At 40.0% G+C, this 26,395-nt stretch overlaps 1 protein-coding gene across 1 annotated transcript in view; it reads right to left on the bottom strand.

Annotated features, from left to right (window-relative positions):
* Nucleotides 1-26,395, bottom strand: part of DNAH7 (dynein axonemal heavy chain 7) — a 267,061-nt gene that overhangs the window by 208,355 nt on the left and 32,311 nt on the right. Inside the window, exons 8-12 of the mRNA XM_075001322.1 lie at nucleotides 21,344-21,469; nucleotides 17,071-17,190; nucleotides 9,385-9,568; nucleotides 7,934-8,113; nucleotides 4,276-4,551 (exon numbers count right to left, since the gene is read on the bottom strand). Coding sequence (XP_074857423.1) covers nucleotides 4,276-4,551; nucleotides 7,934-8,113; nucleotides 9,385-9,568; nucleotides 17,071-17,190; nucleotides 21,344-21,469 — 886 coding nt within the window. The remainder of the gene's footprint in view (nucleotides 1-4,275; nucleotides 4,552-7,933; nucleotides 8,114-9,384; nucleotides 9,569-17,070; nucleotides 17,191-21,343; nucleotides 21,470-26,395) is intronic.

Below are 26,395 nucleotides of genomic sequence, written 5' to 3'. Positions count from 1 at the left end.
CATTATCCATATGGCCACATGCAGCTTGTGAGTCTCTGTGGTCCAAATCTATACTCATTCAGTTTCCTCGCTACCACAGAACCCCAGCTAAAAACGACTTTGATTACAGGGTGATAGGGTGTAGTGTTATATGTGTATGGATAACACATTTCAAAGTACTACAGTTATTGTACAGGTAAGTATCTTCCCATTCTCCTTTGGGTGATTGTCCACATACATATCATATTCTTCTAATGGTGACTTCACAGCAATGAACCTGCCTGTGCAATGGAGGTAAGAGCTGAGCAGAGACACACCAACACACACAGAATACACGTCTGTGTAATATACCCAGAAACCTGGGACATCACTGGAGCTTAATGTTTACCGACCCACTTCTTCCTATTCCTATTTTGTGGCTCTGTTTCCTCTGGAAGGGATCTAACTTAAAAATGAAGAAGCCTGCCAGATCTGTTAGCAGAACACTGAACCTGTGAAAGAGCCATTCAAGTGGTAATGAAGCCATTTAACAAGCATTTGCCACCCCAGGCATATATGTCCATTTATTACTTTACTGTGTTTTCCTATAGGACCTTAGTTTAAAATCTGCTATAAAATATTTCATTAGCATGTCTGCAAAAGTCACAAATTCTAGGGAAATTCCTCAAAGGTCTTAGCTCATTAAGATAATATGACAGCACCCCATCAGAAACATGCAGCCAGAAGGTATGTAGATGCACCCAGTGATGCTAGAACTGAGTGCAAGATCTGATGATGACTCTGTAAGAGTATGTCAGGCAGAACAGGTAAAGTGATTGGGGCTACCAAACCAGATCAGATTCAGTCCAGAATTGTCTGGTCCATGCTGGGGATATCTTATTCAAGAAACTCTGTCCTATCTCAGTTTCCTCAGGATTCCCAGGGAATTGGCAGTAAGATGTACATAAATCTAACGTCCAAGAGATGAGCAAGACCACTAATCTAGTAGAGATATCAGAATGCCACAGTACAAGGGACATCTGCAGCAGGGCTGGAGGCCAGGGCCATAGCAGGGACAGCCACAGCAGTGGAGCTGGGGTTGCAGCTACCAAGGCCCCAGATCCCAGCCCTAGTATGCTGGCTCCGAGCTGCCAGCTCTCCTGCTGCTTGAGTCCTGGCCACCAGGGATCTCTGACCTGGGAACATGTGTGGTCCTGCTAGGCCACTGATGTTGCTAGACAAGAGAGTCCCAGTTTTTTTTTTTTAGCCTATTTGCCCCAGATCCCTAAATGGCCCCCTCAAGGGTTTAACTCACAACCCTGGGTTTAGCAGGCCAATGCTCAAACCACTGAGCTATCCCTCCTCCTCCCTGCCCGCTTAGTAAGGACATGAAGGAGAGAAAAGGAGGAGGAGTTGAGCTCTATGTGAGGGAGCAGTATGATTGCACAGAGCTCCAGTATGAAGATGGAGAAAAGCCAGTTGAGTGTCCTTGGGTTAAGCTTAGAGGCAGAAGCAACAGAGGTGATGATGTAGTTGGTGTGTGCTACAGATCACCAGATCAGGGAGATGAGGTAGATGAGGATTTCTTCGGACAACTAAGAGAAGCTTCTAGATCACAGGCCCTGGTTCTCATGGGAGACTTTAACCATCCTGACATTTGCTGGGAGACCAATACAGCAGCACACAGACAACCCAGGCAGTTTTTGGAGAATGTTGTGCATAACTTCCTGGTACAAGTGCTGAAGGAACCAACCGGGGCTGTGCACAGCTTGACCTGCTGCTCACAAACAGCAAAGAAATAGTAGGAGAAATAGAAGTGGGTGGCAACCTGGGCTGCAGCTACCATGAGATGGTAGACTTCAGGATCATGACAAAATGAAGAAAGGTGAGCAGTTATATACAGATCCTTTACTTCAAAAGAGTAGGCTTCGACTCCCTGAGAGAACTGATGGGCAGGATCCCTTGGGAAATGAAGATGAAGGGGAAAAGAGTTCAAGAAAACTGTCAGTATTTTAAAGAAGGCACTGAAACAAACTCTCTCTCTCACTGTATGGTAAGAAATGCAAATATGATAGGCAACCAGCTTGGCTTAACAGGAAAATACTGTGGAAACATGGACAGTTGACTAAGGAGAATAGAAATATATGGCTGGTGGGTGCCAGACAGTACTCAGGAAAGTGAAAGCACACTTGGAACTATGCTGGCAAGGGATGTGAAGGGTAACAAGAAGGGTTTCTACAGGCATGTTAACAATAAGAGGGTTATCAAGGAAGGCATGGGGCCGTTACTGGATGAGAGAGGTAACCTAATGACAGATGATGTAAGAAAAGCTGAAGTATTCAATGCTTTTTTGCCTCAGTCTTCACGAATAAGGACAGCTCCCACACTACGGTGCTAGACAGTGCAGTATGGGAAGGTGGAGGGCAGCCCTCAGTGGGGAAGGAACAAGTTAAGAGCTACTTAGAAAAACCAGATGTACATAAATCCATGGGTCCAGATTTAATGCACCCAAGGGTACTGATGGAATTGGCAGATGTCATTGCCAAGCCTTTGGCCCTTATCTTTGAAGAGACTTGGAGATCAGGAGAGATCCCAGATGACTGGCAAAAGGCAAATGTAGTGCCCATCTTTAAAAAAGGAAATGAGGACAATCCAGGAACCTATAGACCGGTCAGCCTTACCTCAGTCCCCGGAAAAATTATGGAGGGGATCCACAAGGAATCCATTTTGAAGCACTTGGAAAAGGAGAAAGTGATTAAGAGTAGTCAACATGGATTCACCAAAGGCAAGTCATGTCTGACCAATCTGATTAGCTTCCATGATTAGGTAACAGGTTCTGTAGACATGGGGAAGTCAGTGGATGTGATATACCTTGGCTTCAGCAAAGCTTTTGATACAGACTCCCACAACATTTTTGCCCATAAGTTAAGGAAATATAGATTGGATACATGGACTATAAGATGGATAGAAGGACAGCTTGATGGTCAGGCACAATGCGTAGTGGTCAATGGCTCAATATCTATATGGTGGTCCATTTCAAGCTGAGTGCCCCAAGGCTCAGTTATAGGGCCAGTGTTGTTCAACATCTTGCTGCACCCGCAGCAAGTTTGGAGGATTGGGCCAAAAGAAATCTGATGTGGTTCAACAAGAAGTGTCGAGTCCTACGCTTGGGATGGAAGAATCCCATGCATTCTTATAGGCTGGGGATGGACTGGATAAGCAGCAGTACAGCAGAAAAAGACCTAGGGATTATGGTGGATGAAAGGCTGGATATGAGTAAATAGTGTGCCCTTGTAGCCAAGAAGGCTAACAGCATATTGGGGTGCATTAGGAGGAGCATTTCGAGCAGATCTAGAGAAGTTGTCGTTCCCCTCTATTCGACACTGGTGAGGCCACATCTGGAGTATTGCATCCAGTTTTGGGCCCCACAGTATAGAAAGGATGTGTATGTGCTGGAGCAGGTTCAGTGGAGGACAACGAAAATAATTTTGTTGAAATCAATATCACTTTTCCTTCTGATATGAGGAGGATGAAGCAGACTCAGGCCTGTTACACTTCTCCTTCAGATATGACGAAGCCTTCATTGAATCCTCCAGGAAGAACAGTTTAAACAAAGTGTCTCTCACTTTCTGTGTTCGTGTGAAAAATGAAAAGCAAATTCAGGCAAAACAGCACCGCTAATGTTTGCTGTTCAGTAAAACACCGGCATTGCAAAAAGGGGCATGTTTTCAACCACAGGGGGCATGTTTTCAACTTCACTTGAGCCAGAGAGACTAGATACTAGTATTTGGGAAGTCCCCAACACTAAATTGTTTTTTATTTGTTTGTTTGATGTTCTTTTTAAAGCAAATAGGTGTAAAAATAATCAGAAAATTAATAACTATACTCTCTAGTCTAAAATACTAATTCATTACACATACAAAAAAGACTCAAGTTCAACCGCGTATAAATGAAGCTCACATTGCCACAGCCATGGACAGCTAAAAGAAACAGAAGGATAGTTGTGCCTACTTTGTGCCTTTTTGCTCTCATGTGAAAGAGGGTACATTAGGGTATTCAGGGCTGCAGGAGTGGCCCCAATGGACACTGCTGGCCAAAACAATCCAATCGTAGATGCACAGGGTACATGCGCACCAGAAGGTAAATCCATGTGGACAATTACTTGAAGAAGAACCACCTTCTTCTAGGAAACTGATAAGCTCCAACTGAATTCAAGTACTGCTAATAATTATAAATTTTGATAAACAGTGTATCTAGTACAAAACTTAAGTTTAAAATAAAAATCAATGTGTTTTTATTAAAATCAATACAATTTACCTTCCTTGAAGTGTACTGAATTTCCTCACTGAGATTTTGATATCTGACAGCTTCTCTTGTTATTTCTTCAAAGGTGTGCTCCTCTGACAGGAACTGATCAATATCCACTTCAGCTTGTTTACTTATCAAGAAACTGTACTTATCATACAGTTTGAGATGCTCCATAGGTGCAATGCTTTCTTTGGCGATCTCTTCTTTGATCCTTCTTTTATGCTCATCCAGGATCTCATCAAGGATAATAGGTTTCAAATTAATGGATTTAGACTTGCTTTCCGGCTTTGGAAAAATACATAGTTTCTTGTCACTCGTTTTATTATGCTTACCTCACGAACAATAAAGTTTTCACAAAATAAATCACTTAAACGTTACATAATCATATAGCTTTTTAAACTGAATTTTGTTATGCAGGTTTTATCTAGAAAAACAGTTAATTTGTGGAAGACAGGAATATAAACCTACAGAGCTCCAGCATGCTTCACACTAATCATCTGTGTGACCCATGCTGTTGTACACAAAAAGTTTCCTTGTGTTTTCCAACCTATTGTCCACGGACAGTTAGTGTACAGCTCCCTAACTTACCATGCACTATCTTTTCATATATATGGGCCCAACAGACATTCCTGTTGTTGTATGACTACTCAAATTCAGCATCATACACTTTCTGTCCTAGTTTATAAAATGGTAGTCTGAAAAGTCTCACTGGCTATCAAGAATATAGAAATATGTCATTACAATATTGTTAGAGAATGCCAAGATGCTATTTAAAAATAAAATATGCTTACTGATACTTCAGATTTAATCTATATTAATTTCATTTTATCTGGAGAGTCACAACTTCAGTCTAGAGATCCTTTTTATCAGCTAATGAGTCAGAGATGTTCAAACTGAACAGACCAACTACCTGCAAGTCCTTAATCAGCTCTCAGTCTTGGAGGCACCCTGTTGATATTCATTAAAAATAATCTTAATCTTATACTTTTCCAACATTCATTCTAAAAATGAAAAATGTATTTAGCACAATCAGCCTCTTACTAAGATGACTGCACTGTTGGAAAGACGTGTTATTGTTTTTTGGTCTGTCACATGATAGCTCATTGAGTACAAACCTGATTCAGGAAAAGATAACAATTCTGGACAGCACGTGTGCTTAACTTTAGGTATATTGATAACAACACTGAGGGCCATACGGTCTCACTATTTCCCCAAGCTACACTGGTAAAAGTTTCTGGAAACCGAGAGAGGAATGAATCAGATGCATCAGATGACAACTGCGTTCACCATTGCCACGTTATAGATTACACTTTAGATTGTAAGTAAGATTATGGATTACAACGTTAATTGTAAGTAAAATGCAATTTGGAATCAAGCTGGTGAAAACTAATTAAAATACCTTTCCGTGATTTTGTTTACTGTTCTTCCACATGGATAGCTCCCATTTAGGCTATTATTTTAATTTGCTTCATAATATTTAGATGATTAAAACAATTTCAAATTAGTGACTTCCTTAAAAGAGATGCCTTCAGCCTCTATTAACAATAATCAGCTCACAAAAGATTATATTTAACACCATATTATCCTCTGAATTACCAAAATAGAAGACATTTTTTACATTGAATTCAGAAAAGTTTTAAAACATAGAAAAGTATTTACAGATTGAACCTCTCTAAGACAGCACTCTCAGGACATGACCAGTGCCAGGCGAGAGAATTTGCCAGACCCCAGGAGGTCAATACAGTCTAGCAAAGTGCTTCTCAAACTGTATGCTACAGAGGGGTTTTAAGTGTGCCACGGAAATATTGCCATCATTAATTTTTATTTACTAAAGTAAATCTTTTATCACTTAATTAGATTATTTGGATTTCATTTGCTTCTTTCCAATAATACCATCAGTAGATGCACTGAAGACATATCAAAGGATATAGAAACAACATTGACTGAGAAAAATCAACAAAAGCAGGAAAATTTTCCCTGCAAATTGATGAATTTACAGACATTGACAGTTGTGCACAGCTAACTGCAGTTGTTCAGCTTGTGGAGGACATCTTGAGTATTACTTGTTCTGCAAGGAACTTCCACAGAAAACAATGTGGGAGGAAATACTCACAGTGACAGATGAATATTTTGAAATAAATAGAATTTCATGGAAAATCTGTATTAAGAGTATGCACAAATGGTGCACAGCAGGAATGTAAAAGACTGTGTTCAAAGTACAATGTGAAAATCCAGGTCCAAATCACTCACTGCTTTCTACATAGAGAGGCTATCCTATCAAATAGCTTGCCAGCTGAGCTGAGATCCACACTAAATGAAATTATCAAAATGGTCAATTTCATCAGAGCCAGAACACTTCAGTCACAGCTTTTTTCTATTTTATGTAGAGAAATGGGAGCAGGACATCAATTCCTTCACCTTCATATTGATGGTTGCTGGCTTTCAAGAGGCAAAGTTCTGTCAAGAGTTTATGGACTGAGGGAAGAGCTGAAGCAATTAATGCATCGTGAGACCCAGTATGCAACTCTATTGCAAGATTGGCTGGGAAAACTGACCTACTCAGCTCAGGTATTAGCTTCATTTCGGGCATTATGTCAGATCAACTGGAACTGGAGCAGTTTGACTGGATTCAAAATCCTTATGCATCACCTTCAGAATAAATCGACAATGAGTTTATCTTTGAAGGAAAAGGAAGAAGTTTTGGAATGTTAAGAATGATCACACCCTTGATTGCAAATTTAGATTCCATTGGATCAATTTTGGATACAAGTGAGAAATGAATATCCATTGATTTAAAAACAAGCAATAAATTGTTCTACTGCCATTTTCAACCACCAACCTTTATGAACTTTCGCTACATTATCACTTACAAAAAATGAAAAGGAGATCATGTTTTAAAAATGTGGCTCTGGAGCGCTGTGTAGCTCTTTCCAGCACTGAATTGAATATTAGACAGTTTTGTTCATTAAAACAAGCTCACATTTCACATTAAAATTCTGGTAGAAAATGTGAAGTGAGATATTGTTTTCATTAATATTGTAATGCATGCATGTTTCATTTTGAAATAGGAATAATTTATTGCAATATTTTATGTTACTTTTAAAATTTTGGTATGCCATGAAAAGTTTGGGATCTTAAAAGTGTGCCACGAGATCAAAAAATTTGGGATGCACTGGTCTGGCAGTATTACCAACACATCCACTGCTGACTGGGCTCTTAAAAGACATTTAGGGGTAAATTACATCTCAATAAAAGCACAGAACATTGAGAAAAAGGCCTGGTGGCTGGAAACAAACTTTACAGCACCACAGTAAATTTATCTGCACACATAGTGAGCTGTCATCCAGCTAACTAAAATTATGCCGGATTATGGATGTTGCCAGACTAGAGAGTTCCAGATAAGAAAGGTTCAAACTGTACCTTTTTTTCACTACACAATGTATTTACAAAAATAATTCTAAAAATTGGATTTTTAAGAGAATAATTTTAAACATTTTCATTTAATAAGGTTAGAATTGTTCCAAGGTTTTCTACAATGTACTAGAAGAGCAGTATTATACTACTGTGAAAGATACAAAAAGAGCATTATTAATCAAATCACCTATGATCTAAATCTAGTAACAGAGTGAGAAAATAAAAACAAGGTTATAAAATAGTAATTTCTTACCCACTTAGAATACAATTTGGTCTCAACTCTTGGCACAAGATTGACAGCTTTAATCATAACATTATAAATATTCAGAAATATAACTTCATAATCTTTAAACTCAGGTTCAAACTTAATACAGTCTTTGTCAAGGATGAGTCTCATGATGAAACCTGAATGCTCATAGGCTCGAACAGATTTCTAAGAAAAACAAAATGAAATACATAGATTACATCAGCTCATGCAGGAAAAAGTCAAAGAAATATTATTTCAAAACCATTACAGTTTAAGCATGGAAATCCTTAAGGGCGCTAATTGCAAATGGCACACTATACATAAGGTAATCATAAAAAAAATTACATATGCAAAAAAGCATGTAAAATCACTCTGATAAACTTTGTCACGCTGACATTCATTTAGACTACATTCAACTTATTATTTTATGCTATATAATGCCACAAACCAGAACTTACAAAGTTGGTTGCACAAGTCAACATTGTAGCAGCTTTATATAATTGGCACTGACACACAAAATGCCACATGTGAGGTGAGATTCTGCTCTCAGATGCAGAATATAAATCTATTTACTTTAAAAAAGCTAATGCAGATGTACACTTGTGTAATCAAACACAATCTGATCCACAAAAACTAAATAGAAAGGTATTACATGGATAATATTTGCATCACTGAACACCAGATTACTTCTTTTTTTTTTTTTCTCACTGTGGTGGGGCTTGTAAGGAATCTAACCATGGGCTCTCTAACACTGAGTTAATCCCTGACGAATTCCTTGGGCTTTTTACCACCTCTTCTAATTTGGAACAGCCTTCTCTTTCTTCTTAAAATCCTTCTTTCATCTGTCAGACTGCCACCAGTTTAATAACATATTACAAATATACTGAAAAAACCATCATGAAGGTATGTATTTATAACTGAAGTACAGAGAAAGTTATCCATCGGACAACAAATATCACTTACTGAATGAGCAGACAAAATAAACAGAACAGAGAGGAGCTGAAATGGGTACAAGCTGAGAAGGAGGATCGTGTCAGCTCCACAGCATGCTTCCCTGATGACCTACAGAAGCTCCTCAAGCAGTACTCTCTAGGAACAGGGGTTCCTGGAGATTTGAGGGAAAGCCTGGAGTCCAGCGCAGCAGAGATGGAGAACAACTATACCCCACAAGGTTTGGATGCACATCAGTGACTTCCAGTTATAAATCTAACTGACTACAGCTACAAAGTATATTTCAATAGATTAGATCCACCACATGTTAATATGGCCCTTTTCATTTGACAAAAATAAAGATCATTTTGTATTATTTTTCTCTGACATGTTTACAAGAGAGTAAGTTGTCATCACAGTTTTATGACTTTTTGATACATCTTTTAAGAAAATATAGATTAAACATGAAAGTAATTTTTAGTACATGGACTAGCAACACTGCCTTATTAGGATCTAACCCTACTTACTGGAGGCTGAACGATTAAATCCGTAAAGTCCTGCATTGAAAGTATGGCTAAATTTTGCAGCTGTCGAGTCATTAAAGTAGCAGCACAGTCGAAGAAAGATTCTAATTTGGCACCGCTGGCATTAGTGGGCACCTGCTTTCTTTTATTACCTTGGTAATAGATATTTTGCACTTCTGGAAACCACCTTGAAACAACAGAAGATGTTTTTTTAAGTGATTAGTATGAAGACACTCAGGTTTTATTAATAAACTTCTATATTATATATTTTAATAAAGTTATAAAACACTGTAATATACTTAAGCAACTATAGTTTGACTGAAGTAGTATCTTATGGCAGAGTGACTTTAACAGGAATGTGTCGCGGCAAGAAAGGACTAGGATGACAGATAGATGACCGAATTAATGCGCCGCTGCCAAGGAGGGTCGAAGCCCTCCTTGGGTCCCAGGACCTGGACCAGACCCTGCTACGACCCCACAGCGTCGGGGAGTGCCAACCCGGGAGAGTACACAAGGCCCCACCCAGGCCACCCAGAGAGAAGGAGCTAGCGGAGAGAGGGAGACCGGGACAAGAGAGTGCTGAACAACAAGGTTAATGTCTTTATTAGGTTTACAAGTACTTATTAGGAACGACTATACAACTATATATTCTAAACAACTAGCTATCTATGCTATGCTGTACTATGCTACACTATACCATACTATACTATGTACATACATACAAACATACATTGATTAAGGAGAATGGGGTAATGGAAATAGGTGTTCAGATTCTCAGGCTACCTTAAGGGTACAGGCGGGGGCGCTACTCCCCGCCTGACCGGGGGAGTAACCCGACCCCGACTGGTGCCCAGAGTTCCCGGTGACACCAGCCTATATAATCTCCGAAGAGAGGTGGGTAGGGGTTGCTAATCCCTACCCACAAATAATTAGTAGCATGCTAATTTGAACAACAGAACTAGGGTGAGGTAATCAATTATCCTTATATATTACATTATTATCTAAGTATTAATTAACTATATTAATTAGCTATCTTATTACTAGTAATCCTTACTACTAATTAATGCTAACAATACTATATGATTATAAAACTAACTTATTTACATGTATATTACAACGAGACCCTGGCCTGGACCTTTAGGCCCGGCCTATACAAAGTTAAGTAAAAGGTGACAAGTCCGGTAGTCTTTGTCGACGTGAGTGGTCAATCCGGTAGTCGTTATTAAGATAAGTAATTAAGTCAAATCCTGTAATGGTCACATTTGGGTAGGTGCACTTATCGGTAATGAAGTAGACGATGGTTGCTAGGTCAGTCAGTTAGGATGGCGGCGATGAAGATGTTAGTGCTGGCGTGATGATGGGGCTGCCAGTGTGATGGCGATGGCACAGGCAAGATGGCGGAGAGGCCGCAGGGGTTGTGGCAACCTCAGGGTTCAGTGGCTGGGTACACAGTACCTGCTGTCTGACGGCGACGGGCCAGTTCGCCACCCAGCCACATCCCCACTGAGGCCGCTTGTCACTCTCTGGCAGAGTTGTTTGGAAGCACTGCTGGAGAGCGCTACTAGGGAGCGCTGTGCCGCCGTAGGTGTCTTCACTCCTCGGAGCTGGCCTGAGGGCAGTGGACACTGCTCAAGGCAGCCAGCACTTCCCTTTGCAGGGGCGCAGAATCCTTGTCTGTGTCACCCAAGGGCCCCAGAATGCCAGGACCAGCCTGACTGACATAGACAGAGTTCATGCATGATTCATAAGGTAATTACAATATGAAAGTTCTGAACACCTGTTCTCAACCAGGTCCTCCGGGCCATGGAAGTCTCTAGAAACTCCCACCTGTGACCAAGCAGGAGCCCGGAATTCAAATCCATCATCATGAATTATTCATGAGTTCAGGTTACCGGGGAAACCAACTGACTCAGAGTGACTGTTGCAAGGGGCTGCTAAATGGTAGCCTATGTGAATTTAGATTTTTCATGTGCCTGCTTTGATGTTTCACAGCCAAAGGCTTGTTTTCCCTGGCCCATGGGGACGGTTATGCCCAAGGGATGTAAAAGTCCCTGACAGAATGTTTACCCGAAATGTTATCTGATATTATGGAATCAAAGTTAAAATTCATAATGGGAGAGATCTAAGTTACGTTATCTTCTCCTGGTCTTTTATTTCTCAGGCAGAAGACAGAAGTGTGGCAGAGGCAGCACACTCAGTCTTTGGAAAAAATTAAGTATGAGATATCTCAGTAGGTATTAATAAAGAGACTTGTGTTGCTGGTCATGATATGGAGCCCTATAAATAGAGGAATACAAAGCACAAACACATGGGCTGTGTCTACACTGCACTGCCCTTCCTGAAGAGACATGCTAATGAGCAAAGGGGAACATTCAAATGCGATGCAGATTTAAATATCTTGCACCTCATTTGCATATTCCTGTGAGTTCTTGCTTCCGAAAGAGCCTTTTCTAGAAGCAAAAGTGCTGTGTAGATGGGGTTCCCTTGGAAGGAAATCCCCCTTCTGGAAGAACCCTTGTTCCTCATGGTTCTTCCAGAAGGGGGATTTCCTTCTGAAGGAACCCTGTCTACACAGCAGCTTTTGCTTCTGGAAAAGGCTCTTCCAGAAGCAAGATCTCACAGGAATATGCAAGTGAGGTGTGAGATGTTTAAACCACACCACATTTGAATGTTCCCCTTTGCTCATTAGCATGCCTCTTCCAGGACAGTGTAATGTAGACGCAGCCACAAGTTCTGCCAAGGATGTAGAGGAACCATCTCCAAGATGCGGGTGTATTTCTCGTATAGTAAAACCATCGTATAACACAGAACTCTTTATAAGATATAAAACTGAAAGTGGATAAACTCAGTTTTTATTTTAAATACAAAGGTAAAAAGCTGCTCACTCTGGAACATGCAAATTGTAGAATCATAGAATGCTAGGACTGGAAGGGACCTTGAGGCATCAACAAGTCCAGTCCCCTGATATAAACCCAGAACTTCAAATAACAAAAAAGATGGGAAAAGTTTTGACAGAGTTTCTTTATAAAAATAAAAACTAAAACAGTAGCAAAAATAATAGAAAATGGCTTTAGGAAGCCAAAAATCAAGCAGATTATAGAATGGTCATGAATCTGGACAACACTGAAACAATATAGCCTCAAAATAAGATTTTCAAAAATGAAAAAATATTTTGAGTGCTATATTGAGACCCCCTTAGGGTACTTATTTCCAGAAAGTACTGAGTTCCCTCCCTCTGAAAAACAAGTTTTTTAAAGTGTCTCAGACTGAACACTAAAAATGCATACCATCATTGCTCATTTGTAAAATCCTGGCCATACCATCAAGTCTCTTTATGTCTCCAAGTTTTTATAAATGTAATGTTTCTTAGATAATTTATTACAGTAACAAAATACCAAGCTGAATGTGTAAGTAATGAAAACAACAAATTCAACATTGTCTTCAGAGACAGTGCCAAAAATTCTATAATATGTTAAACTGAGTTACAGCTCTATATATTTATTTTAATCTGCTCAAGAATAACAGATTTAGGGCCTTGATTCGTTTACCAGAAAAATCAATAGGAAAACTCAACTTAATCATATAGAAACTCTAAATGCAAACTACAGGATTTTTACCTTAAATTGTCATAAGTTATTTACTAGGCAACTATGGTTAAAATGCATGTTTTATTTTTATTAATATTGAAGTGCTTCAACATTCAAAATTCTGACTGCAATGGGAAGCTATTACATAGAACGCTAACTGGGTCCATTGTAGTATCTTGGAAAAATAATATTGCCAAACTGCTCAAAAAAAATTAGAGGGGTAGCCAACTTAGTCTGCAGCTTCAAAAACAACAAGGCTGTGTCTACACAGGCACAAATCTTCAAAATAGCCGTATTTTGAAGATTACTAATGAGGCACTGCATTGAATATTCAGCGCCTCATTAGCATTAGGACGCTTCTGGCCGCAGCACTTCGAAAGCGGAGCTTTCGAAAGCACGCAGCTCGGCGCAGCTACACAGGGCTCCTTTTCGAAAGGATGCCACACCTTATGCCCTTATCCTGATCACTGATCAGAATAAGGGGATTTCAAAAGGTGTGGGGTCCTTCTGAAAAAGAGCCTGTGTAGCCGCGCTGAGCCGCATGCTTTCGAAGTGCTGCAGCCAGAAGCGCCCTAATGAGGCGCTGAATATTCAATTCAGCGCCTCATTAGTAATCTTCGAAATACAGCTATTTCGAAGATTTGTGCCTGTGTAGACACATCCCAAGAAATCCTGTGGCACCTTATACACGAACAGATATTTTGGAGCATAAGCTTTGGTGGGCAAAGACCCGCTTCATCAGATGCATGCAAAATGTCTATAAGGTGCCACAAGACTTCTTGTTACTTTCAATAAAAATTAAATTTCAAACAAAAAGAAACAATACACTAAAAATTAGGTCTTCATTAAGCTAAAATGGTTATACAATAATATATTCATTTTGATCCTGATCCTTCTATGAGACCCTACAAGTGAGCCTGTGCTAATAAATCTCACTGCAAGATAAAGATTAAGGCCTGATAAAGGAGGGGTTCTAAATATGAATCACAGAATTATAGAACTGGAACGAACCTTAAGAGGTCACCAAGTCCAGTCTCCTGCCTTCACAGCAGGACCAAGCATCACCTATATCATCCCTGTTAGATATTTATCCAAGCTGTTCTCAAGTATCTCCAGTGATGGAGATTTTTATCACCATCCTAAGCATTTATTCATGAACTTAACCACCCAGACAGTTAGGAAGTTTTTCTTAATATCCAACCTAATCCCCCTTGCTGCAGTTTAAGCTCACTGCTTCTTGTCCCATCATCAGAGGCTAATGAGAATAATTCTTCTTCCTCCTTGTAACACCATTTTACTTACTTGAAAGGTGCAATCACATCCCCCCTCTTCTCCAAAATAAACAAACCCAGTTCTTTTAATTTTTTTTAATAGGTCATGTTTTCTAGACCTTTCATCATTTTAGTTGCCCTTCTCTGGACCCTGGCCAATTTCTCCACATCCTCCTAAAATGTGGTGTCAAGAACTGGACACAATATTCCATTTGAGGCCTAATCAAAGCAGAGTAGAGTAGAAGATTTACTTTTCATGTCCTGCTCATGACACTCCTGTTAATGTACCCAAGAAATACATTTGCCTTTTTTGCAACAGCCTTACACTGTTGTTGACTCATACCTCAGTTTGTGGTCCACTATGAATCCTAGACCCCTTTCTGCAGTACTCCTTACTTGAATAGTCACTTCCCATTTTGTATGTGTTAAACTGCTTGCTCCTCCTCAAGCGGAGTACTTGCATTTTTTACTTTTTGAACATCATCCTATTTTCCTCAGACCAGTTCTCCAGTTTGTTTAAATTATTTTGAATTCTAACTCTATCCTCCAAAGCACTTGCAACCTCTCCCAGCTTGGTATAATCTGCAAATTTGATAAGCATATTCTCTATGCCATTACTCAAATCACTGATGGAGACATTGAACTGGCCCCAAAACCGATCGCTGTGGAACCCTCCTTGTTATTCTCTTCCAGCATGACTATGAACAATTAATAATGGTTATCCAACCAGTTATGCACCCAGTTGATAGCAGCCCCATCCAGATTGCATTTCCCTAGTTTACTGATAAGAAGTTCATGCAATATTGTATCAGAAGCTTTACTAAGGTCTACGTCAGTGGTTTTCAATCAATGTGCCATGGCGCATTGGTGTGCCATGAGAACTGTCCAAGTGTGCCATGAAATTTTGTCAATTTCCCCTTGCTGTGGCTCTTTGCACAATCATCCCAGGAAAAGGGGAAGAAGGGTGGAAATTGATGACCCCACACCTAGTAAGCTCAAGTAAGCTGGTGCCAGTCTCATCAATTTCACCACCAGACAGTGGCCCTTTGCAGAGACACAGAGTGGAGATGCCAACTCCACAGGACCCCGTTTGCACAGGGGAGGCAGCTAAAATGCTGCTTACCAGCCCAAAGGAGCTGGCAGGGAGCCCACCCTCAATCCCTGCTGTGGCAAGGGGGAGGGAGGAAGGGAACCTGTTGAAGGTGGGGTGTTATTTAAATGCCACCTCCCAGCACCAACAGGCTCACGGGGAAGCGAGCCTACTTTCAGTGGTTACTCATTTACTCAACATCCCTAGCATAGCACTGAGCAGATTTTGAAAACGTGTCTGTGCTCACTGTCTAAGACAGTATCAAAACAAAAAGCAGTCAAATAGCGCTTTAAAGACTAACAAAATAGTTTATTAGGTGAGCTTGCCTGGGACAGACCCACTTCTTCAGACCATAGCCAGACCTAAGAAAGTGTTTTCTGTGGTGGATTTGAAACATTAATACATTTGATCCTTGTTTAGCTCATTGCACGCACTACTGTTTTGCAAATCTCTCTGGTAAGACTGTAAGCATAGTAAATGTTATGTTAATGTGACATTTTTGTTCTTGACAAATGAATGCTGACTGTTACCTATCACCTGATTATCTTCCAGACTTTTGCAGATGGGTTCCTTAATTATTCGTTTACCATCTTTCCTGGCACTGAAGTTACGCTGACTCAAATTCTCAAGTCTTTAATATTTTTTACAATTCATGTCTTACAAGAAAGAGACTCTTAAAACAGATTGCACAGAGAGATTTGAGAATAGGCGTTCATATTCAAATTCGACACATTAACACTTGGTATGAACAAAGACAATTACCTCATGCAATACAAGGACTGCTTCACTTCCACTGATGCTCATAACTGTCTCAGGCAAGATACTTAATATCCCCCACCCTTCACCCCCTTCCTTTAGTCTCTGTACTTGATTTGTCAGTTTTTATTGCAATTTTTTTGGACCTCTGTACTTACAGATGTCAGTCTGTACTGGAAATGCTATTGATCTGATGAAGTGGGTCTGTCTCATGAAAGCTCATCACCAAATAAATCATTCTGTTAGTCTTTAAAGTGCTACATGACTGCGGTTTTGTTTTGTTAGAATACAAACTAACACAGCTACCTCTCTGTTACTATTTAGCATTCAATATATTAAGCACCTAATCTCCACCAACTTTCTTGAAACTAAAGGTTATGGAACTATAGTTTTTCATCTGTACTTAAGTAGTAGAAGAAAGGCTGCTTCTGGAGATCGATGATTTAGCTCTGTAGCACTGGCATAATATGTGGCCACTGTGAATTGGTATTATCTCATGCAACCTTAAAGGCCATCAATAACAATGTTTTCATGACAACAAATCTGAAAACAGGCACTTTAAATGGACACTGTAATCAATATGTTAAACTCTTCGAGTCTTCACGGAATGACAATCAAAATAAGTGAGCAAAGTAAACCATTTCACACATGAAGTAGTTTCTCATCCTTGTCTAACACTCAGAGTAAACATAACTGCATAAATCAGTAAGATATTCTTAGCATTTATCATAAATCTAAAAAAAATTACAAAGGAGAGTAAACATCATTTTCCCTACTTTAAATATCAGGAAATAAAAACAGAACAGCAATTATAATGGCATCTTTGTCTCTCAGACATACAATTAAAATATATCACTCCTTCTCCTTCCCCACTACCCCCACGCAAAAAAGGCTATTTAAAAAAAAAATCTTCCAAAGATATATAGAGAAGTCATCAAAGATTTCTCTCTCTACAACTAAAACATAAACAAACATTTGAGCATACTTTTTAAGCAGAACATCTTTGGCAGATTCCATGTGCTTCAAGGCAATATTCTGGAAGAATGAGAGTTCCATTGCTTCCTGACGATTATGAAATGCTTCCTTATCAACCAAGCGTAAATTTCTGTAAGATAATCATAAAATAAATATGTTATGCATGTACAATTTCACTTTATATTTGTATATTTATAGGCATAATTAACAAATTAGACTGTTAAAATTATAACCTAATTCTTTAGTTTTGATTTAAAAATTATTTCACATCCATTACTGTAATTAAAATAGCAAGTTGCTATGAGATATTCACTACTATTATTCTAAAAAAAAGTATACATTTAAAAAAATATTGCAATATAGCCTATAAGTTTTATACACGCTTCACATGCACACTGAAGCAGCCGGTGTTTCTGAGAATTGTTAAATAAGATGTTAAATTGAAAATAATGGGAATAATCACATAAATAAATGTAAGCACCCGAATAATAGGTTGCAGAATTGGGGCCCATGTTTAGGATGCCAATTCTACAGTCAGGAAAAATACTTTGCATGTGTTTTAAATAGGGCCCACCTAGTAAAATTTTTCTCAAGAAGCTTCATAAACATAAAAATCAAATATCAGACAGAAATAGTATTTCAGTAAATTTAGTAATCTGAGTTGGCTTTCAACATTTGTTTTAATATTTGTAAGATACTTAATTCCAAATAAACTGGTCACAGATGTAAAAACAGATGTGTAACCTGCTACTGAAATCGCTTTCTGGCTGAAAAGCCACTGTGAATGCAGTTTTGATTCACTCTTCTGGTGTCAGTTAAAAAGGAAGGATTAAGCAATTCTGTCTATTCTGAGAAGCAATAGTAGAATGAACAGAAAGAGGGTTGAGCAAAGTGGGAGGGGGGAATACAGGTGAGTGCCCTACTGAGCAAGACATTAACCCTTTCAAACCTGGAAACAACCCCAGTGCAAAATGACTGACTGAAGCATTCTGCATCCAAATGCCACATCAACTAGTGTGGTCAGGCTCACATAGAGGTGCTTGGTGAAAAAATGGACAGAGCTCCAGACGACTTGTCTGCACAAGCCCATGCATTTTCAAATCGAGGGCTGGACCAATAGACGCCTCTATAAGGATCTCCAGCAATTTAGGAAAAGAGCTCATTTAAATTCCTCCTGCTGTATGGAAAAAGTCTTAAGGGACTAAGTAATATGAGAGAAAATACAGGTATCATTGTCTGAGAAAACATGCCAGTCACATCTGCAGGAGTGGGAGAATAAACTGAGAAGTAGGGGTAACAGGGAAAGTTCTATGATGACTGTTGGTAGGGGAGGCAATCAACATAGCATCATCATTTAGGAGCCAAACCACAGTTAGTCTTAACTCCTAGGGCCAACACTTGAAGGCTTGATCTCCAATCATAGTACAACAAATACTAGGATAATTTTGATACTGAAAACCATGTTCATTAGCAATATCTGTACATTTAGAGGACAAACCTAAATTTGATTAAGAAAACCTTATAAAAAGGGTTTTTTCCCCATTGTCTTTTTCTTGGCTGTAAAAATATACATTTTTAAAGTAATTGGATTTCACATCTGAATTTTTTTTACTTGGAAGATGATTCAACAGAAGACTCAAATTAATGTTTCTGTAATTAGAAGATCCTAAATCTTCAAGAACAGAAATAATATCCTGCTCAACAACTATTTTCAAAACTTTAAGGTATCTCCCCTGACAATAAAAACTTTCTGACAGCAAGAGTCCTGAAGTATGAGGAATTAGTTAATCAAAATCAACTCTACCAACCAAGTAAGAGGATTCTTCATTGCTTTCACATCTCCTACCCAATAAGAATATTTCTTATGTGTCAGGCTCACTTGTAGGTTACCTTTTCATTCAGTTTCAGATTCACCTTTAATGGCTTTTTTGTGATAACAAACTTCGAATTCTAGTTGTTTAATAAACTTTAAAATTAATCTGACAATTGCCCCATGTTCATATTCCTAACAATGCACTAGTTATTAGAGGCATTTAATAACTCAAACAAGTTAGCAGATGAAATTTCAAGACTTTGACATAAGACTATAAGGGCTATCATAAATAACAGCCCCAAATAGTCATATAATATTCATTGCACAGTATATACAATTAAAATTTTATATAACCAGTAGCCTGTAGCAAATTAATGTATTGTGTACTACCATGTTTTAAAAGAACCCTGTTATAAAAATGAAGCAAAGATTTTAAAATGGTGCAAGTAAGAGATGATGGAAGCAACAGAGCGAAGTAATAGTCTTGGTCCCAGCTCCAGTGCAGGTCCTGCTGTCATCTTGGTGCTGGCCTGAGTACCCATCTCTTTACTTCATGGAAGTTTGCAGGCTACAGATATTTGTGATAAAAGGGACAGTGCCTCTGAATCCATTCACAAGAATCTGAAACCCAGCCCTTGAGCCTGGCAGTATGCCCACAGGGTCAAGAAGGGCCATGGAGCCAGTGCCTGCCACTGCAGTGACCGCGGTGGCTGCCCTTCTTGTCTGGGATGGCGATGAGAATGGTGCCAAGAGCGGTACTGGCCTTGCCTAGAAATGTACCACCCTGTCTCTGAGTCTGGTGAAGATTCCAACCCCAGTCACTAAGGCACTGAGGAGCCAACAAGCACCAGGGAGTGGTGCAGAGGTGAGGGTGAGAAGGGCTGCATCACTGACGGAGTCAATTCATGGACAGTGTTGCATCACTGACTGCCCTTTAGAGGGCATGCTGCCTCATTGCAGTGCCTTTGCAGGGGACTGTGCCACCACTGCTATGAAATTCCTAGCTTCCTCGAAGGCGTCCAGCATGGATGAAAAGTCTAAGTTTCCCCCCCAAGATTCCCACACCTGGGAATCCACTAGAACTGAACTTGACAGGGCTCCCTGTGAGGCAAGAGTCAACAGCACCAGCTGAGTTGAAGCTATACTAGGGTATCCCAGCATGGGATGCATCTTGCTGCTGCCTCGTTGTTCCACTGCGTTAGTGGGAGAGTGACCTTTGTTGGTCGTCTTTATTTTGTGCAGTACTGGTAATGGGAGCAGTGCTGGGCCCTCACATTAGTGGGTATCTTCAATGCCAGGGAATGACAGTGCCAACTATCCCTGGTGTACAAGTCCTTTTCTGGCATCACAGCATCTCTTACCAAGGTTGGCGTGCTCTGTAATGAAGTGCAGGGCTTGGGTCAGATGCCAACTGTGCATGCTATGGATGAAGAGGGGATTCCATGAGGAGCAGCTTCAAACTAAGGTCCCTCTCTTTTTGAATTGCTGGGGTGAAGCCTCTGAATTTTGCACTTACTGGTCTCATGTGACTCCCACAAATACCTCAGACAGGAGTCAGAGGCGTCTCCCTTCGGCACAGGCTTCAGACAGGACTCACATGGCTTGAACCCTGGATATCAACATATGCCAAGCAAAACACTGGGAGGAGTAACCCCCAACTGAAACTTAACTAAGAACTACTTGAAATAACTAATACTGAGTTTTAAACTTTTTACAGAGTCCACTAGGCGATCATTTACCATAGTAAGAGAAGAGTTGCTCTAACCACCATCATGAGTGTAAGAAGGAACTGAAGAGGTTGCCTGGCAGGGACCTATATGCACTGCCACAAAGGCACAACTCCAGACGGCTCCACAGCCAACCTGATTGGGTACTGCTAGGGAAAAACCTTCTGAATATGCATAGGGTATACATCCAGCTACGTGGAATTAACATGAGCAAGAACTTGAAGAAGAACATGACTTTTTGCACGCTCCTTTTTTCAGTAATCTAAAATCTTTCTTATTTTAGTCTATTAAACATGGTTCTAATTCTGAGGTTTTTGCCTTTCACTATAAACCCAGTGGCAGTTCTTCTGGTCTCCAACTTAGTCACATTAATGGAAGCATCAAAATAACAAAAAAACATGTTTGGAATGCCTGACTAGTTCTAGGACATTCTTCCCTGGCCAACTTTCAGGTTTAGTAGAAGTACATCGAAATAGGTCCATTGCCCCCAAGAGAAAATATGTAAATCAGTGAAACTTCTAAATGAAAGGAGGCAATGGTCTTCCTGTGAGATGCTTTATTATCTGTCTCTGTCACTTTCAGTCCCAACTCAATCACTGTCTCAGGAATGGGGCCAGCTATATATAGACCCAACAATCACTTGGAAGAGTCCCACAGTGGCCTTAAATTCTAAAATGACAAAGTAAGTATGTTTCACACATTTTCTGTCAGAAGAGCTTGAAATCTACAAAGCCTACACTTACTTAAAAGAAGTCTCCCATAAGTCCAGAACAGCCAACATTGTAGGGTTCATTGCATACAAATTTTCCTTTATGTAACTGCAGGCTGACAGGAACGACTTGTTCCAAGGTTTTGGTACAACTTCCATTCTAAACAAAACACCAAAATAAAGTCTCCAATTAGTCGTGCTAAGAATCCAAAAGGCATTTTTCCTAATAGTTATAATTGTGTTGCATGCTGTTGAGATTTACCACTTGGGAAATAAAACTAATTTCCTCTTTTACTCTTCAGAACTTAAAAATATTGTCTTGGAATATTGGGAGGGTATATTCAAAATTAAATATTGAAATAGAACTTTACACTAAAACCTAAGCAGAGATACGTAACATCCATGTTCCCTTATGACTTGTTAGAGCTGATCAAACTAATTAGATTACATGCATGCTGTTTATACAGGTAAATCAACCAACATTTTTTTCTAAATGGTCTTGAATATGTAATAAGTAAAACTGCATGTCTGTCATAGCCAGGATTCATGTCACAAAACCCATAAATTGTAAAGCCCATTATTAAAAAGTCACTGCCTTTTTCACCTCCTGCTACTGAGTATAATTTTGATACCATACCAAAACATAAAAATGTATCTTTTCTGGTATTCTGCTAACTTTACACAAATGGTTTACTTTAAAAACTGTTAATGTTAGTTATTTAACATTTTCTAATGGAAATTGGTTTAATAGTTAAAAAAAATTGTGCCACGACTTTTTGAAAACCTAAAATTGTAACAAAAATTGAGAAAGAGATTAAGGTTTCTCATCTGTAACCAGAAATCTTTGAGATGGACTCAATACATTCATAAGATGTGCTGATGGTGCAGGTCTGATGATGGAATCTTTTCATAGCAGTATGTGCTCAAGAACTTTTGCACACTCTTCCTACCTCTCTATTCACTGTTCCTGAATGTTGTGAGGACCATGGTAAAGTAGAAGACATGGTGTGCCAGCTGCCTCATTTCCTTGAAACATTTTCCTCAAATCCAGGTTTGTAATTAGGACTCAGAGAAAGAAGGGAAGATGGGCTAGAAGCGTGAATACAGACCACTTTTAAAAGAAGTTACAGGTGAGTAATCTTCCTTTCTTCAAGTTGCATCTGATTATTTGAATTTATGGGATATTTTGACAAGCAGTACTAACCATGAAGAAGGTGGGATATGGAGTCCTAATTAAAGACAGATTGAAATACTGCTCTGCTAAACTGATCTAGGCACCAGGCTCAAAAAGCAGGGCTTTGTAAATGCATCTGTGAAGCTCCACATTCAGCCCTACAAACTTCTATATATAGCACATGTCCAAGGCATGCTACTGAGTTCACCGTGCCTGTGATGAAATGAGGACTGGGGTAGAAACTAATGTCTAGATCTCTTATCTCATAGAATACTAGGATTGGAAGGGACCTCAAGAGGCCATTGAGTCCAGCCCCCTGCCCCAATGGCAGGACCAAGTACTGTCTAAACCAACCCTGATAGACATCTACCTAGCCTGTTCTTATGTATCTCCAGAGATGGAGATTCCACAACCTCTCTTGGCAGTTTATTCCACTGTTTGACCACCCTGACAGTTAGGAACTTTTTCCTAATGTCCAACCTAAACCTCCCTTGCTGCAGTTAAAGTCCATTGCCTCTTGTTCTATCCTCACAGGCCAAGAAGAACAAGTTTTCTCCCTCCTCCTTATGACACCCTTTTAGACACTTGAAAACTGCTGTCATGTCTCCCCTCAGTCTTCTCTTTTCCAAACTAAACAAGCCCAATTCTTCCAGCCTTTCTTCATAGGTCACATTCTCTAGACCTTTAATCATTCTTGTTGCTCTTTTCTGGACCCTCTCTAATTTCTCCACATCTTTCTTGAACTGTGGTGCCCAAAACTGGACACAATACTCCAGCTGAGGCCTAAAGCAGCACAGAGCAGAGTGGAAAAATGACTTCTCGTGTCTTGTTCACAACACACCTGTTAAAGCATCCTAGAATCATGTTTGCTTTTTTTGCAACAGCATCACACTGTTGACTCATATTTAGCTTGTGGTCCACTATAACCACGAGATCTCTTTCTGCTGCAGTCAGTCCTACACAGTCTCTCCCCATTCTGTATGTGCACAACTGATTGCTCCTTCCCAAGTGGAGCACTTTGCATTTGTCCTTATTAAACTTCATCCTGTTTACCTCAGACCCTTTCTCCAATTTATCCAGATCATTTTGAATTATGACCCTGTCCTGCAAAGCAGTTGCAACCCCTCCCAGCTTGGTATCATCTGCAAACTTAATAAGCTTACTTTCTATGCCAATATCTAAATCGTTGATGAAGATATTGAACAGAACCGGTCCTAACACTGACCCCTGCAGAACCCCACTTGTTATACTTTTCCAGCAGGATTGAGAACCATTAAGAACAACTCTCTGGGTACAGTTATCCAGCCAGTTATGCACCCACCTTATAGTAGCCTCATCTAAATTGTATTTGCCTAGTTTTTTTATAAGAATATCATGCGAGACCGTATCAAATGCTTTACTAAAGTCTAGGTATACCACATCTACCGCTTCTCCCCTATCCACAAGGCTCGTTATCCTATCAAAGAAAGCTATCAGATTGGTCTGACATGATTTGTTCTTTACAAATCCATGCTGGCTGTGCCCTATCACCTTACCAAGTGCTTGCAGATGATTTCTTTAATTACCTGCTCCATTATCTTTCCTGCACTGAAGTTAAGCTGACTGGCCTGTAGTGTCCTGGGTTATTGTTATTCCCCTTTTTATAGATGGGCACTATATTTGCCCTTTTCCAGCCTTCTAGAATCTCTCCTGTCTCCCATGATTTTCCAAAGATGATAGATAAAGGCTCAGATGTCTCCTCTATCAGCTCCTTGAGTATTCTAGGATGCTAGTATTTCATCAGGCCCTGGTGACTTGCAGACATCTAACCTTCCTAAGTGATTTTTAACTTGTTCTTTTTTTATTTCAACTTCTAACCCTACACCTTTCCCACTAGCATTCACTATGTTGGGCATTCCTTCATCAGACTTCTCAGTGAAGACCAAAGCAAAAAAGTCATTAAGCATCTCTGCCATTTCCAAGTTCCCTGTTACTGTTTCTCCCTCCTCACTGAACAATGGCCCTACCCCGTCTAGTCTAACACAATTTGATCATGCTTAAGAAGAGATCATCTGACCCTTTTATTATGAAGAGATTAATAATATTTTGATCTACAGGCTGTACCTCTACTAACTGGACTTCTCTGGTACAGCAACATCCATGGTGTGGCAGCCTCGCCGGGGCAAGCGTCTGGCAGCCTGGCCCAGGCTGACGGCCATGAGACTGTGGTCAGGGCAGAGGCTGGATCCCACAGGAGCTGGGCAAGAGCCACAGCCAGAGGCAGAAGGGCCTCAGATAGGGCCAGGGACAGATTCCTCAGCTGTGAGGCTGGAGTTGCAGCTGGCAGCAGTGAAGCTGCAGCTGGAGCCCCTGACCACAGCACCATGGCTGGCACTAGAGCCCATGGCTGCAGGACAGCATCCAGGGCTGAGGGCAGAGCCTGGAGCCAGCAGCAGTGCGGCCAGAGCCCGTGGCTGGTGGCAGTGCAGCAGCGGGACTAAAGTCAGGGCCAGCAGCAGAGGAGCTAGTGGCAGGGGCCTATAGCTAGCAGCAGCAAGGCCCAGGCTGGCAGTCAGCGGTGCTCAGACTTGTGTCAGTGACAGGGCATCACTTCTGGTCTAGCAAATCCCCTCACTGAGGACCACTAAGGTCCCAAAGGTGTCACACAAAGGAAGGCCAACCTGTATTTAGATAATAAGCTCAAGCCCTTATTGTAAATATAATTTATTTTTACCTGCTCATGCACATGGTCTTGAAAAAAATACCAGCAGGTTAATTGACTGATAATGTGCAAGTGGGTTACCAGCATAGATAGGAACCTGTTGGTGACACAGCACAACTTTATCTTTCTGGAATATCATAAATCACTGGTCAGCTAGGAGAGGCTGCAGCTTATTCACTTTTCTAGCTGATGCTACAGCTATGATGAAAGATGTTTTAAAGATGTTTTAAGTGAAAGATGAAATAAAGAGCCTTCTCCCACTGACTCAAAGGCAAGCTGCATAAGCTGTGTCAGGACTACATTAAAACCCAATGTTGGTGAAGGGTTCTCGACTGGTTAGTAAAGTTCACCATAAATCTCTTTACTGTCCCATATATGAATACAGATTGTTTTCTATGAGTGTTAAATTGATAAATTAACTAATAATCTGCTAATTTAAATTAATTAATAAGATGCTAAATTAATTTTAATCAAGGATAAAGAGACTTGGAAAATTCAACTATACCATGTATCTCAGTACGGCCTGAATGAAAGCTGTGGTTGGGATTATATTGTTCCTATTTGCAAGAGAAAAAAAACTCTTCTAATGAAGCATATAACACTTACTGGTTGATTCTTCCCTAGGAGTTAACTAAGACATGTACCTCAAGTGACCAAGATTTTCCTAATTCTGCCAAATTCCGATAGCCCAAGATAGCAGGTATTAGTGGAATTCAGTTAGAAGAAAGTTTCATGTCTCAGTACTCTGAATGGAAGAGAACTGTTTTGCTAAATGGCACCCACCTGAGATTGCAAATTTTCCACCTGTGAGCTGCACAAGTAAGTGTACAGCTGCAATGTAAGATACGCATCTCTACCACAATGATGTTCTTTTTATACACACTTTGCCAAGTGTATGAAACAACAGGTATCATACAATACGGTATCTCTGCACAGAGTCAGGAAACATGGATAGCCCCTTAGAAACTACAGATGTACTTCTGTGGCTCTCTTTCAGGTGTCTTATCCATAGGCCAGAAATTTAAACAACAGCAAGACCATTTTGTTAAATTATTTTCTGCTAATTTTCCCTCTAGTATATGGCCTGGTCAATGGAAATAATGTTCGCAGTCTTAAGTGGGCTCTGGGTCAAGCCAATACTGTACTACTGGTGTCAAAACCATTTTAGGTGCTGCAGTTAGGAGATAGAAGATAAACAAGTGAGGGATAAA

Source organism: Carettochelys insculpta, chromosome 8 (genome assembly GCF_033958435.1).
Source record: "Carettochelys insculpta isolate YL-2023 chromosome 8, ASM3395843v1, whole genome shotgun sequence".
Classification (NCBI taxonomy): domain Eukaryota; kingdom Metazoa; phylum Chordata; order Testudines; family Carettochelyidae; genus Carettochelys; species Carettochelys insculpta.
This window is presented reverse-complemented; position numbering and strand designations above follow the sequence as displayed.